The 23,020-nt window shown below is 36.4% G+C and overlaps 2 protein-coding genes across 3 annotated transcripts; one reads left to right on the top strand and one right to left on the bottom strand.

Moving 5' to 3' along the window:
• The first annotated feature begins 3,236 nt into the window (after positions 1–3,236).
• Positions 3,237–7,450, top strand: LOC140770255 (uncharacterized). 2 transcript variants are annotated; one of them, XM_073111349.1, is made up of 11 exons: positions 3,237–3,332; positions 3,633–3,686; positions 3,780–3,866; positions 3,948–3,972; positions 4,081–4,163; positions 4,463–4,495; positions 5,492–5,570; positions 5,661–5,713; positions 6,261–6,321; positions 6,487–6,569; positions 7,128–7,450. In XM_073111349.1, exons 2-11 carry the CDS (start codon positions 3,666–3,668, stop codon positions 7,218–7,220), a joined length of 618 nt encoding a protein of 205 aa, XP_072967450.1. In that variant the 5' UTR covers positions 3,237–3,332; positions 3,633–3,665; the 3' UTR covers positions 7,221–7,450. The 2 variants fall into 2 exon arrangements, with proteins under 2 accessions (XP_072967450.1, XP_072967449.1); XM_073111348.1 differs by having other exon boundaries at positions 3,240–3,332; positions 3,608–3,686.
• A 570-nt stretch (positions 7,451–8,020) lies between these two features.
• On the bottom strand, positions 8,021–21,171 carry LOC140770458 (transcription initiation factor TFIID subunit 13). Its single transcript, XM_073111664.1, has 6 exons — positions 21,050–21,171; positions 20,765–20,873; positions 20,330–20,367; positions 9,754–9,813; positions 9,353–9,427; positions 8,021–8,425 (listed from the first exon to the last, which is right to left on the bottom strand). Exons 2-6 carry the CDS (start codon positions 20,868–20,870, stop codon positions 8,315–8,317), a joined length of 390 nt encoding a protein of 129 aa, XP_072967765.1. The 5' UTR covers positions 20,871–20,873; positions 21,050–21,171; the 3' UTR covers positions 8,021–8,314.
• Between the last annotated feature and the right edge of the window lie 1,849 nt (positions 21,172–23,020).

Below are 23,020 nucleotides of genomic sequence, written 5' to 3'. Positions count from 1 at the left end.
AATGAATTATTTCAAATGGGGTAGAGAGATGGTTTAGGGTTTTAAAGGGAGAGACAGAGTTCTCGTTAATTCTGTTTAACAGGATTATTTTTTTAGTGCCAAAAGTTGTTTTCTTTTTCCAATTTGCAACAGTATATTTATAGGATTGAATTGGAAACTGGTCGGATGAAGTTACTCAATACACGAGATTTGTCGAATTTATTAGATTTTTCGTATCCTAATATCATTTGAAAAATATGCTAACCATTTAATGTTATTTTTATTATTTTGACTAGTCTACGCTGCATTCTAACTTCTTCGCAAATAAAATAAACATCTAATTAAATAAAAAAAGAAGAAAGCCTTTATTAATATTTAGATAAAATTATCTTGATAAAGATATTGTTCAATACTAGATTCGACCTATATATATTTTAAATTCTATAATATATAAATTTATTTAATTTTATTTTTTTTACTGAATTGAATATTTTCTGACTTTTGGAATTGGACTGGCAAAAATCTTAAAACCTTTTGGCTTTTAATCTGATTCGCATCACAGTTCTTTTTCTGCGATCAAATTTTTTTATATTATATGGCTAAAATTTGAAAAAAAACTATGAAAATTCTAAGTCTTGACTATTCTCTACAATAAACTATAATTATAAATGAATAAGATAACAAAAATAAAGCAAATTAGCAAACTATAAAGCCACAATTAAAAATTTCTTTGAATAAATGTACCAAGAGACAGATTATATTAGCATGGTAATTGATCTACAGTGATAACAATTTTAATATGACTTGTAGATAGTTAATGTGAAATTAGAATATTTTAGTAACAAATAAGTACATCGAGTATATATGCAAATTGACCAATAATATTTTAAGATATCTTAAACTTTAACGTGTTAGTTTCCACCGTTCTAGTATCAAATTTGTCAATGAAACTCATAGTCTACTCTTCTAAGTATATTTCTAATTCAAATTTCAGAGGTTAAATTACATTTGTTGATTCAAAAAAAAATTATTCTCTGCTTGACCCTCTAATTCTTTAGCAGTACCAATCAAATCACCACTCTTATAAAGTTAGTATACATCATTCATTTTATTTATTGCACTTGATGTATTTTCAAGTTCATATGAATCAAAAATAGTATACAACACTCTGTAGGCCTTTTAGATATTTTTTTGGGCTTATGAAATATAATATATTTTTTGAAAAATAAAATTAACAAGCTTCATTTTCAATCGATGATCTAATATGGCAGCCATTGCAAATAACATATCGCATTCTTCTCAATACTTATCAAACTTATTCTCATTTTTATATCTATATTCTTCAAAAAGTAGAATTCACTTTTTGATCCTTTATTTAAAACTTCTTTTACTTTCCATAAATCAATCAAAAAATTCCACGAGATAACTCGAGTAACATTATAAAATTTCTTCAGAAATTCACAAACTTTTACAGCTTTAAATGAATCATTTTCTAAACGTAGTCATTTGTAATTTGCATATCTCGTTGTATATTGTTTAAAAATATTTTTATATACAAAAGCATACTCTAATATAATATATGTAGAATTTCAATGAGTTACAACATTTAAAGCTAAACCCTTAGAAATAAGGACAAATACTTGTCTTGCAATTTCATCAAAATTATACATACGCGAAGAACTTTTTTTTAAGTAAATAACACTGTATATAACACTTTCAATGACATTTTGAATAACATGGATTTTATCTTGAACAACTAAATTTAAAATATGAGCACAACATCTAACATAAAAAATAAACTGATTGAAACATAACTTTCCTCTAACTTAAAAGTTATTCATAATAATCTTAGCATCAACACTATTAGTAGAGGTATTGTCTAAGGTAATAGTTAATACTTTATCCTCTATCCCACAAATAATTAAATAATCAATAATAGCATTTGAAATAGCAACTTTAGTGTGTGAAGGTTTTAATTGACAGAAATTGATAATGTGTTTTTGCAAAGTCTAGTTAAAATCAACAAAGTGAGCAGTCAAAGATATATATACCTAATATTTTAATTTGAGGTCCATAAATTTGAACTCAAACTAATTTTATTAGTTCATTTCAAAAACAATTTTACTTCTTCTTTTTCAGATTCATAAAAACATCACTCTTCAATTGTGTTTTTTGATATCTGTTCATAACGTGGATTAAGAAACTTCAAAATAATATTGAACCATGTATGCTCAATCATATTAAAATGATACTTATGTAACATCACCATTTTTGCTATTATTTCTCTCGCTATAGTTTGGTTGTATCCTAATAAAACAGTTTTGAAATAAATTTTCTTCCATAATTGAAGCCCTTATAACACCAGATGGAAAAGCAAAATGAATTATTTTTTATCTTTTGCCTAATAAATTAGTGCAAAATTTTATATATTTTTATGTGTGAAGTGGTGCATTGCTTAAGAATATTAAATATTGATGGACAAATGTTACACCGATACTTTTCTACTTCTTTTTTATTTTCTTTTACTTTAATCCTCTTGACATACAGCCACACATCCAAAATTCTTCTGCTCTGTTTTTTTTACTATTACTTTCTTTTTTCTTATTGGTTTCATTACATTCCATCAAGATCAATTTTAATTGGTTCATTTCACTAACACATCATATGATTGAAAAAGATTTTTAGTTACTAACTTTGACATCTACATAAAAAAAATAAAAACATAAGTACTACTTAAATTCTTGTAATATTTAATTAGTACAAAATAAAAATAGATGCTAATAGGCTAAGTATATAGTAGAAGTAGGATGAATAACTATCTGAAATTATCGGATTTATCAAGCAAGTAAATATATTTATCAAGTCAGAACCACAAAGTCTTCTGTTTTACATGCAACAATAAAGAAAAAAAGTACCAATCAAGTAAAATATAATCATCTTTAACACAATTTAACACAATTGAAACTGTAATAGACCCTCACTTGAATATCTTAATATTAAAATAAATAATTATTGACATCTTTAGACTAAAATAATAGTTTATTGAACATATTTAGACTAAGATAAATGATTAGCTAAATAATGATCTAATTTGTAAATCAGTGAGCACATTAAGATATAAATAATATTATTAATTAATACTTAAGAATACCTCTTGCCGCGATGGAGGAGGAGGACGGATTCACTGTCACTGTTATCCGCCCGCATCCGACCCGATAACATCTCTACTTGTGACCTTGGCAAGCCACAACGTTTAACGTCTCTCTGAGACTCCGACGATCGCGATCCTGATCTCGTTGAGAGCTCCGATTTCTCAAATTAGGGCTTCTTTCCGGGTTCCGGCATTAATTGCGGTATGCTTTGATTTCTATCACCTACGAGTCTTTTCCCCTCTGGTTACTTTCTCGATCTTATACCTGTTTGTAGCGTTTGAGCAAATGATTGTGGACAACAAGAGTGTATTCTACTAAGCCCTAGAAAGTTCGGTTTTACGAAATTAAACTATAATTTTGAAGAAATAAGAAGCAATTTTCTTTCATCTCATTTAGGGATTTAGGTTTTCTTTAATACGCTTATTTGAAACGCAACCATGGCGGTGTGTTTGATCTCAAAAGATACTATTTTGCAGCTAATTTGGTCGTGTACTGATTTAGGAACGGAGTGGGTAGCCGACCAAGGAAGAAAAAATGGCTCATTCTGGGAGTAATGTAAGTATTTTGGTTTGAATCAGTTTTTTTTCTTGATTGCATATTGATGTATTTAGTTAGCCTCACATGCTGCTTCTTTGTTTATGTGTTTAGGCAGGTGGTGTTGATAACACCTTTAGAAGGAAATGGAACAAAGAAGAGTTCTTGGAACGAGCCCGAGAGCGAGAGAAGGAAGAGAAGGTAAATTCACATTCCAGAGTTGAATGCTTTTTTGTTCTTCTGGTTACTTTTTTAACTGACTTTTGTTGTGTGGTTTTGTAGGATGAGGGCCGATTCAAATCTAAGGGTATGGTGATGAATGTCCCAATTCTCTTGACATATTTTTTGTTTTGTGATTAGAAGGCCATATCGATTTCCTTTTTCATGCTTCTTTTGTTGGTGTTGGTGTTGATAGATAAAACTTCTCCTGTCCAACGGAAGCCCTTGAAGCACCGGGACTATGAAGTCGACCTTGAGTCACGACTAGGCAAGACTCAGGTTTGTTGGAATATATAGCTGTTTCTTTAAGATTTTTATCTTTTAAGTCCAATTTGGTATTGCTCAAGTAGTTCCTCTGGAACATGTCTGGTTATTTCTATGTGTTCATTTTGTATTTACTGTTATCTACTTATCTGCAATTCTGCTAACAGAGGATCTAGGAGAACTTGCATCGTCAAAGCTTCAACACTTATTGCAATATAAAAGTATTTCTTCACTGATGTAGAATAGTGAATAACTTTGATCTTGCTCATTAATGTACATTCTAGATTCTTATATTTCTTTATTTTGTGTTGCAGGTGGTCACCCCAATTGCTCCACTTAGCCAGCAGGTTTGTACCTTTGATCATTGTTAAGGAGGAGTTCTACTATGGTCGTATGGTTTTGAATTATCATTAGATGAATACAACTAGATTTCCATATTTCTTATCAAATGAAGTAGATCCCTACCTTCCTTCTTATGCTTTAGCTAGATTTTAACTTGCACAACTGGTGATTTTCACAAATGTCAAATCTCTTTATCACCAGATATCTCAGAACTTTTTTTTCTAGAACATGGTATAAAGTTGAGGAAAAAGTTGTGAGAAAGTGTAATTATGCTATCCTGCCTGCCTTTCGTTCTTCGTGGGCATTTAGGTATCATTTAGGGACATGATTTAAGTCACATTCCCAGCAGACTAGCAATACAGTTATACTGATGAGCGATGACAGCTAGTAGGTGGTGCTACTAAGAAGTTTGAACAAGTGTAATTCTGGGCTTTCATAGTCTTTCACATGCAAAAAAGTGAGCATATCCCCATATATATGTGTGTCGAAGTTTGAGGTGAACTGTTCTGATGGAGATCATATTTTCATATCCCTCCTGTAGGTAATAGGCTGACATGTATGCGAGGGTCCATGGTTTACTGGGAAAAAACAGGGATAAACTGTTATTCTGTGATTTTCAATATAATAAGATTCTATTACCAATAATGCCTAAGAGTCATGATCCTCCTACTGTCTGCATTTTCCTTACTTTGCTTGTTCTATTTAGATTCAAGTTACTTTGTGGTACCTAGACTAAAACAACCAGCTGGAAATTACCACTTCTAACCTCTAGGCCTTCACTACTAGAAATTTTGACCATTGGCTGACATGGCAAAGGAAGTCATCCTTTTTCTTGAGTACTTTGTGTACTCTTTCCAAGCGCTAGGTCCTTGGAGATATATGGTGTGATGTCTTTAAAAAATTCATATTCTTGCTTCTCCGAGTATATGCTTTTTAAACAGAAATTGAGGAGTAATGCAAGACAATTATTATAATTTGTGGTGACATTTTTGTCTTTGCAGGCTGGATACTACTGTTCAGTTTGCGAGTGTGTGGTCAAAGATTCAGCTAATTATCTTGACCACATAAATGGAAAGAAACGTAAGTGTTCCCACAATTGTAGTTTTATTATTTTGAGCATAGCATTATTTAAAATTAAACTAATGCTTTGTTTATTTGGATGACACACAGATCAGCGAGCTTTGGGTATGTCTATGCGGGTGGAGAGGGCATCTCTTGAACAGGTATTATTGCCAACTGATCTTAACCAGAAAACTTCCTTGTGCATCGACTTGCTTAACTTTCTAATAATAGTGGTTTTGTGTAACATACCAAATACTGCATTATTACATTTTACTAGCACAAAAGGGGTAACAAGCTGTATGGGAGAAGAATTTTATTTTGACATATATTTATATATTTATCTATTGACTTATTGAGTGATCTACAAGCCATTTGCACTTTGAACATCCCAATATGTTACTTGTTACAACCCAAGCCGGAATCCATCTCAAACTCATTTATGTGATAATATTGCTGGAATTCACTATATATTGTGGTGTTCTTCACCATGCTTGAAATAAAATCACTCTTTTCTGCTTTTAGAAAATATGGACCTTGCTAAGTACAGTATTTCATAGGCAAAAAGTGATGTTCTTAATTTCTCGTATGATTTTGCAGAAATAATAGGTACATTAGTAACTTGATATTTTTGGCTTTCGTAAAGTTCCACTTTATGGCACATCATACATTATATAGTAATATTATTGTTAAAATAATCTTCCTCTGCAGGTTCAACAAAGGTTCGAAGTGCTTAAGAAGCGGAAAGTTCCAGGTAGCTTCACTGAGCAAGGTAAGGAAATTTATGACCTCTTAAAATCTCAGCATGATATAATAATTGTTAGTTAAAAACATTTACCATGTTATTTGGCCTGATATAACATCACTGTAATCTTCAAAACAAGAAGAGTATGTTTATGCTCTCATATGACATAAGGATATGTTCTTACTGCTTCAGATTTAGATGAGAGGATACTGAAACAACAGCAAGAGGAGGAAGAGCGAAAGCGTCAACGCCGAGAGAGAAAGAAGGAGAAGAAGGTGAGTACGGTTGCCACTGCTTTTTTTTGTAGATGGCATAACTTGGCGCTACAGAGTGGTATGGGCCAATTGGATCCAATAAATTCTGATAATAATCTACCATCACACTATACACACAACCAAGATTACTTTTAGGCTTGAAGAACTCTGTACTGTAATGTCTCACAATGCAAAGCAGGAGCACAATCTCTGTTGCTTTAATATTACCAAAATTTTTTATCATACCATTGAAACTTTCTAAGATAAATTGTGTATATAGTTTGTGACTTTTGTCTGCAAGACGTAAGTGGATTTGCCATTACTTGCCGATGTTGTATTGGGATTAATTCTGTAGCTTAGATTGTGAAGTTTTGTCTCACCAGTTCCATGCCTCAATTAAATGTTGCTTGCAATACTTTATTATTCAATACATGAATTGGACTCTGCAAAAATACACTTCCTTGCTGCTTTATGTCTACCATCATTTCTTCCTAATCTTGGTCTTTTTTCCCTCTTGTTTGCAATTAATTACTTAATAGTATAATCTTGGTCACTAACAACGTGGAGATTTTGGCTCAGAAAGAGAAGGCTGCAGAAGATGAACCAGAGGATGTCGATCCTGACGTTGCTGCCATGATGGGATTTGGAGGTTTCCGGTCATCAAAGAAATGACTACTGGCTAGTTTCTTTCTTTTCCTGGCTGTAGCAATCATTGCTTTAAATCTTATGAGAATTCATGTAGAGAAGGGTAATATATTTAGCAGTGGTTAAAGTTGTAGGTAAAATGAATTTTTTGACCATGCAGAGCTGAAGGCTTGCTCATTTAGGCTTTCAGAGTTGAAGTTTGACCCTGTAATATGTGATTTGAATTTTCTTATGATAATCCTTGAGCAATCAATCAATTATCATATTTCAGAGCAGTAACGTGGCTCAACTTGATAACCCAAATTAAATCACTGCTCAACTTGATAACAACTCAAATTAAATCACTGATTTATACTGAAGGTGAAACCTCTTGCTGGATAAAATGAACTCGACCGATCTCTCTTGAAGGAAGAAGGGGTTTAGCAAGTGATTGTGGGTGACTGGGGTAATGTCATTGTAATAAGCATATTTCCACCAAGTTTGTGGTATCATGTCAGACCAGTCGAATAGACGAGTTTCAACCTTCAAATAAAGAGCAAAATATTCCTAAAAATTTCCAGATACTAGTTTATTTTTGTACTTCTAAATCTATGAACATTGGTAGGGAGACGGATTTGTTAATCTTTAATGTTCATTGTTCGTTACTTTTTTTGAATTACCTCACACCTTTTGATTTTAATCTGTTTCCTCCACTGAAAGCTGTGGTGGTAGAGAAGGTATGGATACAACTGACGAAAAAATTCCACGTAGGAGAAAAGGTATCAAAATATAGGAAAAAAATATTTAAAGATGTAAAGAATATGTGCCAATTTGCCTAAAAAAACTTGTAACAGCGACAACCTTATCCCTACAAATCTTGTATGGATCTTTTTATGGCATCTTATTCAAAATCCAATATCCAAAGCTTCATTGCGAGCAAGGATACTGTGCAGGTCCAATTGAACCAAGAAAAGGAAAAGTATTACAGTATGATCACATTTCAAGAAGAGATATTCATTCTGCAGTAAACAAAATGGGGACACTTTTCTTGAGGAGGATATCTTTTGTATACAAGAACATAACCTTTAATTTCACAAGCTGAACACAAAACTGGGTCACTATACTATTTCAGAGGTATCGCCTTAGTCAGCGTTTGCCAGATTCTCTTCGTTTACATCAAAAGCTTTCCTTGCCTGCTTAAGCTCTTCGTTCATGGATAGCAATTCAGTGCAACGGCGGAGCTTTGGTTTATCCTACTCAACAAAACACATATACAAGAAATAATCTTGAGTGGAAGTATGTAAAACATCTGAAAATAATTTTGAGTCGGCGAAAGATATTCTAGAATAAAAAAACTGCTATGTAATATGAGAGTACAAGTATTTAGCACAATATTTTTCTTGATACCACTGATGAAAGCTAAATAAAAATATGCCATTCAAGTAACCTTACAGCTGATTTATACATGTATATGACTATATTGATATTTTTAAAGGGCATTCTAAATATGATATGGATAACCTCCCATAATCCTATTGGTATATAATGATAACTGCCCCAAGTATTTATCTACAATATATTATTGCAATACTAGAAACCATAGTATTTATAGAAGGTTTATGATCATGAATTTTAGTGGGCTCTGTTCCCTTGGTACAGTAGGCGATATGTTGCAGATGGTGCTTTGGCAAAATAACTTGAGAAGACAAAAGGAACCTCCTTATCATCTATGGAATATTCACTTGATAGCTTGAAAAATGTTTATACGATTTCTTTGGACATTTCTATCAAGAAGAAAAAAAAGTAGATCTTAGGCCATCACTAATTTCTACCTAGCCTTAGTGGGTATGCATGCTCTACTAATAAAGGATATCTTATGCTGCGTGTTGCTTAGGTGGCACCAATATATGAAGTTCAAAAGTTCAGAACCATATCATAAGAACAATGAGCAAGTCAATATATGCAGAATCTTATAAAGTATATCTTGCTAGCATAAAGTTTGAGATAATTTTTATGGCATGGTCCAAATGGTAAATAAACTAAAATCTGATATGCATTATCATGATAAGATGATGAGAATCATGTTCAAAGATGAAAGTAAAGTATTCCATGAGTGACCCGCTGAAGGACATATTGATCAAGCATTTAATAGAAAATAGAAACATCAATGTGCTATATACCTTACGAATTAGATACAAGAAATCTTCAGTCAAGAGTTTCCCCCTCTTTGATGCAACATTTTGAGCTTTATGCACCTGCCAGAAGTTCAAACATTCAAAAGAGATAAATCACAAGCATAATTCACTAGAGTTAGAAACTATTACTATTATTAACACATAAAAAGAGGAGTACAATAAGAAAAATGTTAATGAATGTGCATAAAAAAGGGTGATGGGTGTGTTTAGTTTGACCTAGTCAACAATTTGCTAATATTAGAAATAGCAGTGTCACTTATCTAGCTAAAACCACATGTTTTCTGTGATACTGAGTTAAATTAGGTAATTTAGCCTATCTTTTATTTAGAATGTCAGATGTAACTTTTCATTTTCAAGGTAATTAAAGTTAGATGAACCACACTTACCATATCAGTGATATATTCAACAGCAATGTCCTCCACTAGTGCAACAGTCTCCGGAAGTGGCTACAAAATCAACAACAGTGGTTAAGTCACTATTAATTTCAGAAGCCGATCTGATGATCATTTCAAAAGTTGAGACATATATTTATAATAGGGTGTAATCAAGCCGAGCTTGATCTAGCTTAGCTCTGATCAAGATTGAATTGAAAATAATTTTGAGCATAAATTTGTGATCAAGCTTGAGTTAAAATTATTTTAATTCGAGCCAATTTCGAGCTCGAGTCAAACTTGAGCCTAAACAAGCCGATCAATAAGCAATTTCAAGTGTTAATCATTGAATCTAGCTTTATATAAAGCCTAATTGAACTATAAAAATATAAACATTACAAAAATATAAAGTAATATAAATATTTATGTATTTGGAAAAGATATGATATGAATAGAATTCAGAACTAAACTTTACAAGATCAGAATACATAACAATATATTAAAGCAAGTTTTAAAACATAACAAAAGTATAATTTAGTATAGAAATATAACTCATAAGATTTGAGCTCGACTCGATAGCTCGTGGGCTAAATGGGTGAAGAGGATTTCGGTGAGTGGTGACCAGTGAAGAATCGAACCCCATGGTGAATCTAACTCTTCAATCAAAATTCTCTCCTTGATCAAAACCCTCACCTCAAAAGAGACCGATTTGACCCTGGAAAAGCATACCAAAAGGATACTTGAAAAGATGAAATTTTAACTCATTTAGAAGATTCTGACAATTAGCTGGAAGGATATTCATATACTTAGAGGCCATAAGAAACCCCATAAAACACATTGTGAACACCATAGCAATAAGTAGGATACCATAATTTAGTGTGGCCAAGATGGAGTCTCCTCCACCTCCTTGTCCCTCTATTATGACAGACAATAGAGACTTCTCCATTATCATCATCATAACCCCAAAGACAAACAATAAAATTCTGCACTATAACCCGCTCCAATAAGGTTAATAGAGATAAGCAGGAAATTGAGAACTAAGACTAATAAAATATAAGGGAAAAAAAAATTCTCCAAATCCAAGCCCCAGAAAAACCAAAGGAGAGCACTAGAATTGAACTCATCGATCTCATGACGGAGGAAGACACCACCAATTCAGCCTTCATTGACCAAGATCGCCATGGCGACAAAGGGCCACCATTGGATGAGATCCCAATCTCAGCAAGGGAGGTGATGACATGGGTTTCGAAGGAAGAGGAGGAGGGCGAGGGAAAGGAGCAAATGAGTTTCAAAGGAAGACGAGCATGGGAGGTGATGGCATGGGTTTCACCGTTTTGTTTTTCGATGGTAAACAGTGGTGAAGAGGGTTTGGCCAATGGGAACTTTGGGAAATGAAGGTGCAGGCTAGGGTTTTATTTACTTATACACATCATACTAACCGTTGGATCTAACATCCAACAATTCTAAACATGTTATATATATATTATATGAGCCTAATCGAACCGAGCTTGAGTGAGATAGTGCTGGTTCAACTCAGCTCGATAGTATTTTCGAGCCTAATATATCAACTTGGCTCATTTAGAGCTCAAGCCGAGCCCACGGGATTTTTTGATAGCCTTACTTCCAAGGAGCCCTCAAGACCCTATAGTTCTTGCTTCTCTTGAGCTATACTTAGGTTGCTTGTTATATGTTAAGGTTGTCAAAGGTGAGCAGCCTAGGTTGATGCGGACATCACTGATAGGACGCGATAGCGTGTGTACCAGCGCAGGAGGCGCCGACAGTTGATGATCCCTCCTATAGGGATCTGGTTCTGATTTTTATTTATTTAGGGTGTCTTTTGTTTATTTCCTATGTAGGGTGTTTTTTGCTTAATTCCATTGTAGGTCTATATATAGACCCGTTGTATTTCCTTTGGAACAAAAAAATGAAAGTTTGTGTGATTTGTTCTCTAGAGAATTTTGGTGTGAAATCTTTTTCTTAGGGTGGAGGTGTGAAACCCCATTCCTTTCCTTCTTATTTCCCTACTTCATTTTTTCCCCACTACGTTTTGCATCATTTTGGTATCAGAGCGAAGGATCCTAGTTTATGGACGCCCCTCCTCCCGGGTTCTACGCCGCTCCACATTTGTTCTTCGCACGACCAATCGCTCCACGAACATCGAAACGTCAAGAAATCCGGCGTACAACGAGCAAAGAAATTACCATCGACGAGGAACAACAAAAATCTGTTGTCATAGAGGAATCGCTACCGTGTAAGATTCCAAATTCTTAAAAAATTTGATTGTTGTTGCATTATCTAGTTTCCATCGTTATTTTTATTTGTTTTTAGAAAAAAAAAAAGAAAAAAAAAGAAACAGCACGTATCTTTTGCTGTGAAAAAAAAAAAAAAAAAAAGAAACAGCACGTATCTTTTGCTGTAAAAAAAATAAAAAAAAAAATCAGTGTTTCAAATTTTCGAAAATTTCATTTTTGCTTTTAATTTTATTAAATCCCAACCAATTCCTTCTTCCCCTAAACCTCCTACCAAATTTCCTATTTCTTCTCTAACATCCCAACAAATCCTATCTATCCTAATTTTCATCCCTCCAATATTTCCAATTTTCAAATTCCCTCCCTAACTTAAAACCAACCCAACCCCATTAAACCCATCAAACCCAAACCCAAAACCCATTAGCCCAAAACCCAAACTTTATTAGACTAAACCCACAACCCCTTAATCATTTCCTCCCAACCCGTTACCCAACTTCATCCCTAACCTTCCCCTCACCTCACACCAAAATCCTAACCCGACGCCGTCGCTGCTGCCCCAACGCCGCCCCCGGCTCTGCCTCGCCCCGACGACGCCGCCCCGGTTCTGCCCCGCCCCGACGACGCCACCCGACGCCGTCGCTCCATCCGACGACGCCGCCCCGGCGCTGCCCCAACGCCACCCTGATTTAGCGCAGCTCCGACGACGCCACCCGACGCCGTCGCTCCACCCGACGACGCTGCCCTGACTCTGCCTCGCCCCGACGACGCCGTCACTCCACCCGACGACGCCACCTGACGCCGTCACTCCACCTGACGACGCCATTCCTTTGACGTCTGCAGCCATCGCTGACGACGCCGACGCCCGCGCCGTGATCTCCCGTGCCTCGTTCCCTGCCGTAGTCAACGGCGACCACCACTGTCCCGGACTTTGCCGCCGACGTCGCCGATACTGTTGCTGACCACTCCCTCCCGGACATGAACAGGGACACGTTGTGAGAGGAGGAAGAAAAGGGTGAAGACAAATTAGTTAATTTCAATTCTTTTTGTTTTCAGATGGTCAGGTATGTGATCTTTTCAATGTATTAAATATTTTTGGGTCATTCTTTTTTAGTATCATCTCTAAACTGTTATCAATTCCTGTTGTCCACATATAGTGAGGGAGAGACTACATAGAAACCTTATCTGCTTTAGTCCTGATATTAAGAGATGAACAGTGCCAAATAGAATATTAGCATTATCTTAATTTTTGGAAAGAAATTTAAAGGGTTTGGCATTTATTAATGTGACTTTTGTTTAAAAACCATTTAGTCTTGACATTAGTCTTTGAACCTCCTGAACAGAAAATCTAAATTCAATTAAGTATTCATTTTAAAATTTTCCTGATTGCATAGCATATCATCTCATATCATTTAGATTAAGACATTTGTATTTGGATTAAATATAGGAGACGTCTGCATTCCATTAGGTTAGAACATTATTTAAATTAGCAAGCATAAATTTAAAAAGATTAAAAAAAAGGGATATATATATATAAATAAAATATATAAAGCAATACATAACTCATTCATTGTATATTAGTGTATGCCAACTCGTAGAGGTAAGGCTTACCTTCTTAGTGATTCTAGTGAGTCCAGCAGTAGCAGTATGGATCCCGAACTTAGTAAGAAGCTCGACGACATTATGGGACAACTAGGTACCTTAGCTCAACAAGTCAGGGATACTCAAGATACTCTGCTTGGGTATCAACGGGTGACCGACGAACGACTATATAGGGTAGAAAGACCCCGTGAGCACACCGCTCCTCAAAATAATCACCGCCCTGACCTTGAACGTGGTGAATCTCCCACTCCTTTACCTCGTCAACATTTTCAAGGGAATGAGCGAGATCCTGATGAACGGTACCTTCGAAGCATCAAAATTGATGCTCCGATGTTTGATGGTCGTCTAGATCCGCAACACTTCTTGGACTGGATCAAAGACATGGACCGTTACTTTAAATGGTATGATATGTCGGAAATCCGTAAAGTCAGGTTTGCTGCCATGAAATTGACTGGGAAAGCAAATCAATACTGGACCAACGTTGAGACTCTTCGTGAGATTAGGGGTGAGCTTCCAATTGAAATTTGGGTTGACATGAAAAATGAACTAAAACGTAAATACCTCCCGTCTTCCTATTACCCTAAGCTTCTAGATAGATGGAACCGACTTACCCAAGGGAGTAAGTCCGCTAAGGATTACGTTGCGGCCTTTGATGAATTGCTTGTTCGGTGTAGCGTGATCGAATCAGAAACCCCTATGCAAATTTTGTCCAGATTTAGGGCTGGCCTACGTGAAGAATTGAGAAGTGAACTTTTTGCTCGTAATGTTGATACGTTGGAAAAGGCTTACAGCTTAGTTCAAGACTTAGAGGAGTCTAGACCTAACCACATCCCAAGAAATTATGAAACAAGAACTCAAATTCATAAATCCTCCACAGGTCCTCATCAAGCCAAATCTATTAGTCAATCTTTTAATCGATCTACCCCTAGCCCTTCACAACCCAAGGTAGAATACAAAGGTAAAAACATTGAGAAAGACTTTTCTAAGATTAATCCTCGGGTCAAATGCTATAAGTGTTAAGGCTATGGACATGTTGCTGCAAATTGTGCGAGCCCGTATAAAATAAGTTTAATTGAGGAACCCTTCGAAGAAGACCCCGAGCAAGACTTTGATGGATATGTTCACCATGTAGACGGTGAAGAAGGAGATTTTGAAGATGAAGAGGAAGAAAATACCCTAGGGTGCCTGAGGCACATAGACTCCACAAGGTTAAATGTTGTTCGATGTGCCCTCTCTCAACCTAAAGTCAATGATGATTGGAGGCGCAACTCCATTTTCCACACATTCACGAAAATTGGAGGTAAAAATTGTAAAGTAATTGTGGATAGTGGCAGCTGTATAAATGTCGTGTCCTCCACCATTATTTCAAAACTAAATCTGAGAGCGGTTTCCCATCCTAATCCTTACAAGGTTTCGTGGATTAATTCAACCACGCTGGAAATAAAAGAGCGCTGTTTGGTTCCAATTGAATTCACGACTTATAAGGATAAAATCTGGTGCGATGTATTGACCATGGATGTGGGTCAAATTATCCTTGGAAGGCCTTGGCTATTTGATAATGATGTGCATATTTATGGCCGTTCAAATATCTGCATGTTTGAACATGAGGGTAAGAAAATCAAGATTCTTCCATCACAGCCTAGAGGTGGTAAGATGGAAAAGAACTCGGATCCCATCCACTCCGACAATAAAGTCAGCTTGATTAGTGCGAGAGGTATTGAACGTGAGATGAGTAAAGGAGCTCCTATTCTGATTCTTGTGGCTCGAGAAACTCTAAATGAGCCTAGTGAATCGATTCCTTTTGAAGCCACTGCTATGATTGAGGAATTCTCGGATGTCTTTCCAGAGGATCTCCCGGATGAATTGCCACCAATGAGAGATATTCAACATGCTATCGATTTCGTCCCGGGTGCATCTCTTCCTAACTTGCCTCATTATAGACTTAACCCAACTGAACACGCTGAACTAAAACGACAAGTTGACGAGTTATTGAGAAAAGGCTTCCTGAAGGAAAGCCTAAGCCCTTGCGCAGTTCCCGCTTTGTTAACGCCAAAGAAAGATGGAACCTGGCGTATGTGCGTCGACAGCCGCGCTATTAATCGAATAACGGTAAAATACCGTTTCCCCATTCCTCGTCTGGATGACATGCTGGACATGATGGCAGGGGCCACGATCTTTTCAAAGATAGATTTAAAAAGTGGCTATCACCAAATTCGTATAGGCCCTGGCGATGAATGGAAGACTGCGTTTAAAACAAAAGATGGGTTATATGAATGGACAGTTATGCCTTTTGGCTTGACTAATGCTCCGAGTACTTTCATGAGAGTGATGACTCAAATATTACGACCTTTTATGGGACAATTTTTAGTTGTATACTTTGATGACATCCTTATCTATAGTCGATCTCGGGAGCAACATATAGATCATCTTCGTCAAGTCTGCGCTGTCTTAAGGAGAGAGCAATTGTATGCAAACCCTAAGAAATGTACGTTTTTGACAAACAAAGTTGTTTTCTTGGGTTTCATTGTCTCATCTGAAGGAGTGTCTGCTGACCCTGATAAGGTCAAAGCTATTAAAGAGTGGCCTGAACCCCGTACCATAAGAGACGTGAGAAGTTTTCATGGACTCGCTACCTTCTATCGTCGGTTCATCAAAGGGTTTAGTACCATTATGGCTCCAATAACAGAATGCCTCAAGAAAGGTGAATTTAAGTGGTCAGCGAGTGCTACTAAAGCTTTCACTGAAATCAAAAGGAAAATGGTGGAAGCCCCTGTTATGCGACTCCCCGATTTTACTAAAGTTTTTGAGGTCACCTGTGACGCTTTGGGAGTTGGTATAGGGGGAATCCTGAGCCAAGAGGGTCATCCGATTGCCTACTTTAGTGAAAAGCTGAATGAAACTAGACAACGATATACCACTTACGATAAGGAATTTTATGCTGTGGTTCAATCTCTTCGCCACTGGAGGCATTATTTGCTTCCTCAAGAATTCGTAATCTTCTCTGATCATGAAGCTCTTCGCTACCTTAATTCCCAGAAAAAGCTTAATGCCAGACACGGTAGGTGGGTCGAATTTCTCCAGGACTACACGTACACCTTGCGACACAAGTCCGGAGCCGATAACAAAGCGGCCGATGCACTGAGTCGTCGCATGATTCTTCTTTCAAAGATGAACGCAGAAGTAATAGGATTTGATAAAATCAAAACTGAATATGAATCATGTCCGGATTTTCATGAAGTTTACAATTTATTAAGCAATGGAGAGACTCGAGAAATAGATGGTTTCATCTTGCAGGATGGCTATCTATTTAAGACCCGAAGGTTATGCATTCCTAGCACCTCGTTAAGGGAATTTTTAATTTGGGAATTGCATGCTGGGGGTTTAGCAGGACATTTTGGGCATGCAAAAACTATCGAAGTTACGGAACATCGATTTTTCTGGCCAAGCTTAAAGAGAGATGTTATGAGACTTGTTAGTCGATGTCATACATGTCAACTTGCTAAGCAGCGAAAGCAAAATACAGGATTGTACACGCCTTTACCGGTTCCTAATTGCCCTTGGCAAGATGTTACTATGGACTTCGTGCTTGGACTTCCAAAGACTACCCGAAAGCATGATTCTGTTCTTGTGGTGGTGGATCGATTTTCTAAGATGGCCCACTTTATACCCTGTTCCCGAACTTTTGACGCCTCTCGAGTTGCTAAAATCTATTTTGACGAAATCGTTAAGTTGCACGGGCTACCAAAAACTATTGTATCAGACAGGGATGTAAAATTCACTAGTTATTTTTGGAAAACCCTATGGCATAAGATGGGAACTAAGCTTCAGTATTCAACTGCTTTCCACCCACAAACTGACGGGCAAACTGAAGTAGTCAATAGGAGCTTAGGTAACCTACTGAGAACTCTTGTCAGCGAGAATCTAAGAGACTGGGATCAAAAACTGCCAACTGCTGAATTTGCATACAATAATTCTGTTAATAGATCCATAGGTCTGAGTCCAACTGAGGTAGTATATGGTTATAAACCTAGACAACCTATAGACCTCATTCCTATGTCCCATTATCATAGGTTGTCTGAGTCTGCATCTGCATTTGCATCACATATTCATGACTTGCATAAAGAAATCAGTAACAGAATTGCTCAAAATAATACTAATTATAAAATGCGAGCTGATCTAAGAAGGAGATTCAAAGAATTTAATGTTGGAGACTTTGTGATGGTCCGGATACGTCCGGAACGGTTTCCACCTGGAACTGTCAAAAAGTTGCATGCACGAAGTGCCGGACCTTTTAAAATTCTCAAGAAAATTAATGATAATGCTTATGTTCTAGATCTCCCTAGTGATTTTGGCATCAGTTCTACTTTTAATATTGAGGATCTAGTAGCTTATAAAGGTCCAAATTTTACTCCAGATAACCCACTAGATACTGAGCCTACCTATGAGCCTGTTTATGAGAGACCCTCTTTACCTCCACTTCCCAATATTCCGCCTAACACAGCAGACGAAATTGATAAAATTTTAGATGATGAAATTATTTCAACTAGAGAAGGTGGATCCCAACGGTATCTAGTACGTTGGAAAGGACGACCTACATCTGATGACACGTGGCTTGATCGTCACGATTTGGAGGTGCATCACCCTGATACCTTAGAGCAGTATGAGAGCAGCAGAGCAGCACACTCGACGGAGTCGACTTCTCTCCCACCCGGGGAGAATGATGCGGACATCACTGATAGGACGCGATGGCGTGTGTACCAGCGCAGGAGGCGCCGACAGTTGATGATCCCTCCTATAGGGATCTGGTTCTGATTTTTATTTATTTAGGGTGTCTTTTGTTTATTTCCTATGTAGGGTGTTTTTTGCTTAATTCCATTGTAGGTCTATATATAGACCCGTTGTATTTCCTTTGGAACAAAAAAATGAAAGTTTGTGTGATTTGTTCTCTAGAGAATTTTGGTGTGAAATCTTTTTCTTAGGGTGGAGGTGTGAAACCCCATTCCTTTCCTTCTTATTTCCCTACTTCATTTTTTCCCCACTACGTTTTGCATCATAGGTCCCTCGTGATTCCCGGGGCATTTGGATAGTTTTGTCCCTAAAAACTAGTGTTTTGTATGTATCTATTCATGGCAGCTATCACCTTCTTGGATGTTCAACTAAGCACCAAGGCCTCTTTTCACGCAGGCAGCTACTTGTCTTTTAGTATATAAACCATGGAATCATGGACCGTATATATGTGATTATGACAATATTTCCATGGATTTGTGAAGCAGTATATTTAGTACACAGAGATCATCTAAAGACTGACCAATTAACCTTTTCTCCTTTGACCTATAGGGATTATAAGATGATAAAAGTAATTGTTCAGAGTTTGGACTTCAGATGCAGCATTAACATTTATTGGCACTCTTTGGTATAAATGTTACCATCACTTTAGTTGTGTTATTGGCTTTCTGAGTCATTGACATTCCTCTATATAACTATTCATTCGCTATTCAAATCATAAGCTTGCCAATCCTAGGGTTACTCGTGATTATTTTCCTTTCATGTACTTTAGACACATACATGACTGACTTGGCACGCCACCTAGGGCTTGAAGAAGTTCACCACCTTGAGCTGGTTGACAACCTTGATCTACAGCTTCTTACCTTCCCTCATATATATATATATATAAACACATACAAACAGATGGACCAACCTTTCCCTGTCATCTCAATGTCTCTCCCTCCACTTCCCACTCCCCCTCCCTCTCCCTGTCTATCAATTTGTCTGTCTGTCCCTTCCTCCTCTCTCTTCTTGCTCTTGTGCTCACATGCGTGTGCACACACAAAAACAAAGCTTGCCACTGACAATTAAAATAATGGAAAAATGGGTAGTTCTCACACAAGGTTATTCAAAGTATCAAACAACACACACGCACACACATACACACACACACTTTTACATGCTATAATTCATTCAAAATTTGACAAGAAACAAGATGTTTGAAATGGACAATCCTCTCGTCAAGTAAAAGATGATAAAAGGTGCTAAGAACAGATAATAAACGATTAATATCCCTAGTTTAAAAAAAGAGAGATTTTATTCCTATTCACAAAGTACTCTCAACCAGCATAGGAATTACATGCCTGTATTTATGCAGCATACCGACTGGATGAAAACCATCTTTATTTAAACAAAGAAACATGTAACAATGGGCAGTAATGAACAATATATTTATTAGGCAGAAGTGACTCTGCTTTACAGAATCTGTTTGTCTGAAAAAGGCTTGTGCACAAAGGAAGGGTGATAATAAGACATTAATCTATGAACGTTTTTATCATTTTCATTGAACTTGTTTCCAAATTGATAAACCAAAAGAGAAGTAGCAGCTCTAACAATTCAAACAACCTCTAAAAATGTTTATCATGATCGTGCTTGTTAGTCCAACAAAATTGAAGGCAACTAGATTCAGTCAGCAAACAGAAAAGGGAGAAGTATCACTCCCCCATATATCATAATTCTACGAGTAATATAATGGAGAAGGTACTTCCAGAACCAAACCCTGAATTCTCCTAATTTCTGAACACTGAATTCCTTGTATATTTCTATCTGGTAATAAATGACGATAATTAACCTAGAGGTTCAAACTGGAAAAATCTTTTCTTTATATAACAGGAAATTTGGAAACTTGTGTAACACTGTTAAACGAAGAGAAATTAGGTAGAAAAGTAGTTGATGAGATGCAACAATTAAAAACTTACATTCGGATCATCCCCAAAGCCATACATCATATGTTGCACTGCAGCAAATAAAGAGGGCGATTAGTAAAAATGTTAAGGACCACACAAATATTTCATATGTTGCAACATGAATGTAAAGCTTGTATTATATAATCCACCGAACCATACCCTACAATCCCTTAACAAACCGACCCAAAAAGAAAAGGGGAAAGCAATATATAAGGAGGAAGACTAAATTGAAAAGAAGAAAGAAGTTAATGAGAAAGCATAATTTAGCATTAATACAGCTATATTTAAATGTACTGTTTAGTTTCTCGATGCTAATATAATTCTGAGATAAAAATAAATAAATATAATATATATCCATAGCAAATAAAATCAGAAGAAAAATGCTATCAAATTTAACATCTCCTCTAAAAAGAACCGATGACACGATGTCAAGAAAAATAAACTTACGATCTTTCTGGAAGACACCGCGCTTGCGCTTAAAAGAAGAAGAATCGTTGGGCTGCGACAATCCTACCTTCGTCTTCCCCGATGCACCCGAAGATGAATTATGCATTGCCTAATTTCCAGAAAGAAACATTTTTTTCAAACAAAGCATGTATTACATCATTACATCTACTTCTTGGAGAAATAGTTGCATCAAGTATGTTAAATGCTAGGTTTTGGCAGGAAATAGGATCTAGGGTTTTGATCAAAATAGGATGAGATTTTAGGAAGGGAGGAGTGAGCTCTTACGTTCCTTTGCTAATGGTGCTCCAGAGGTATCGAGTCGAGCGGTGAAATTCCCTTTCTTGTTTTATTTCGGAAATTTGATATAGCAAACAGTACGTTTCATCTTATTTGGGTTCGAATTTTTTACTCTCTTTTTTAAATGAAAAGTTATTGATAACGCATAGTAAAACCCTAGACTTGGGAGTGAAAAATAGTGCTCTAACTCACGATCCATATTTTTAATTTAAATACAAATTCAAATATAAATATTTGATGGATATAAAAATTTAAAATTATATCTAAATTAAATGGACGTGGATAATTTTTGGATATGAATCATTTCTTAAACCTTCGTTATTTCCTTTTTCTCATTCTTTTATATTTTTTATTATTTTATTGTAGTCTTTGGATGGAAAAAATAAGAGAGAATTTTTTTTGAGCCTCTTTATTGATTTTTAATAACCAATTAAACTTTGTTTTAGTACACAATGACCTCCTAAACTATTAGAAATATTATAAGTAACCTCTTCTTTAGGATTTCGTTACCCATTTTCGCTTATAAGTTGCCATGTAATAATCGCGTCACAAATATATGACAGTTTTACCCTTATAAGCATGTGCAAGTCACATACAAGCTAAAAGAAAATTTTAGGTGGATTAAAATACCCTCCTCTTTCTCAACAAATTTTGACCCCTTACATGGCACCCATTGCTGCCCTCATCCTCCTTGTCGCCTTCCTTTCTAAGCCCGATGTCACCGTCACCTTTTTCTCCGTGCTCTTTGTCTCTCCAAATGCCTCATGCCCATTGTCGCTCTCGTCCTCCTCCCCATCGCTCTTCTCTCTGAGCCCAACGTCCCCATCACTCTCTTCTCTGAGCCCGACGTTATCATCGCCCTCCCATTGTCCCTCTTTCTCTCCAAATGCCTTAGGAAACCCATCTTTACCACCTCCAAGAGATCATTTTTCTCTCCGAGACCTCCTAACCCAACCCTAGCTTTGACCAACCCTCTTTTCATCAGTCATCAGCCCAACCATAGCCTCCGAGACTTCCTGTCATTGTTGATGAAACAGCCACCCAAGGCTTCATCTCGATCCTCTTCGTTTAGAGCCGCAAAGTCATCAAGCCCATAAAGCTCTTGGTAACGAGAAGAGTGGCAATGGATGGGCGACCAGTAAAGAGTGCTCGGAGCTAGCAGAACATAGAGGTTGTGGCACCAAATGTTGGCAAGGACTTGGCAGTTGTCAAGCTCGAGATGGAGGGCCTCGTGCCTAGAGAGGGAGATGGCAGCATGGATGGATGAGAGGGAGGAAGCGACGGTGGAGCGGATGGAGGTTATCAGTGGTTGTTTATAGGGTTTGGGTAAGAAGGCGACGAGAGGGAGGAAAATAGGAGAAATGATTTGCGGGTTGGGAGAAAGGGGTTAGGGACAATGAAGGTACTTTAGAAAAAGTATTTAATATTAACTAAGTCACTTAATTATTATAAGTAGAGGGGTAATTTAGTTAATTCATAGATTTTGTCATCAAAGGAGTGAGGTATTTCTGATAGTTCAAAAGATCAACGTATACTAAAAGAAAAAGAAATGAGTGATAAATCAATGAGTGAAAAAGGAATTATCTAAAAATAATAATATAATCTACTTTCTCTTATTTTATTTTTCTACTCTAAAAAAACCAAGAGACTCTTCACCTTAATAAATATATTAATATATTATCATTAATTTATAATAATTTCTACTTCTACCAAACATTTCCAACATTTATCACTTTATTAGATAATAAGTTTGCTAGAAATTTCGATCACTTTATTACCTCCCCTTATCATCAACCAAACAAATAATAAGAGAGATTAAATACGTGGGCATTCCGGAGCTACAAATCATAATAAAGGGATTGGTGTAATGGGGAATAATCGGAGACTGGCATAACATTTCCATAATTATCCCAAAAAGAAAACTCCCAGATTAGAAGTAGAAGATGCAATGAATGCAGT

This window comes from Typha angustifolia, chromosome 11 (genome assembly GCF_048772165.1).
Source record: "Typha angustifolia cultivar Huaian chromosome 11, ASM4877216v1, whole genome shotgun sequence".
In the NCBI taxonomy this organism is placed as follows: Eukaryota; Viridiplantae; Streptophyta; class Magnoliopsida; order Poales; family Typhaceae; genus Typha; species Typha angustifolia.
This window is presented reverse-complemented; position numbering and strand designations above follow the sequence as displayed.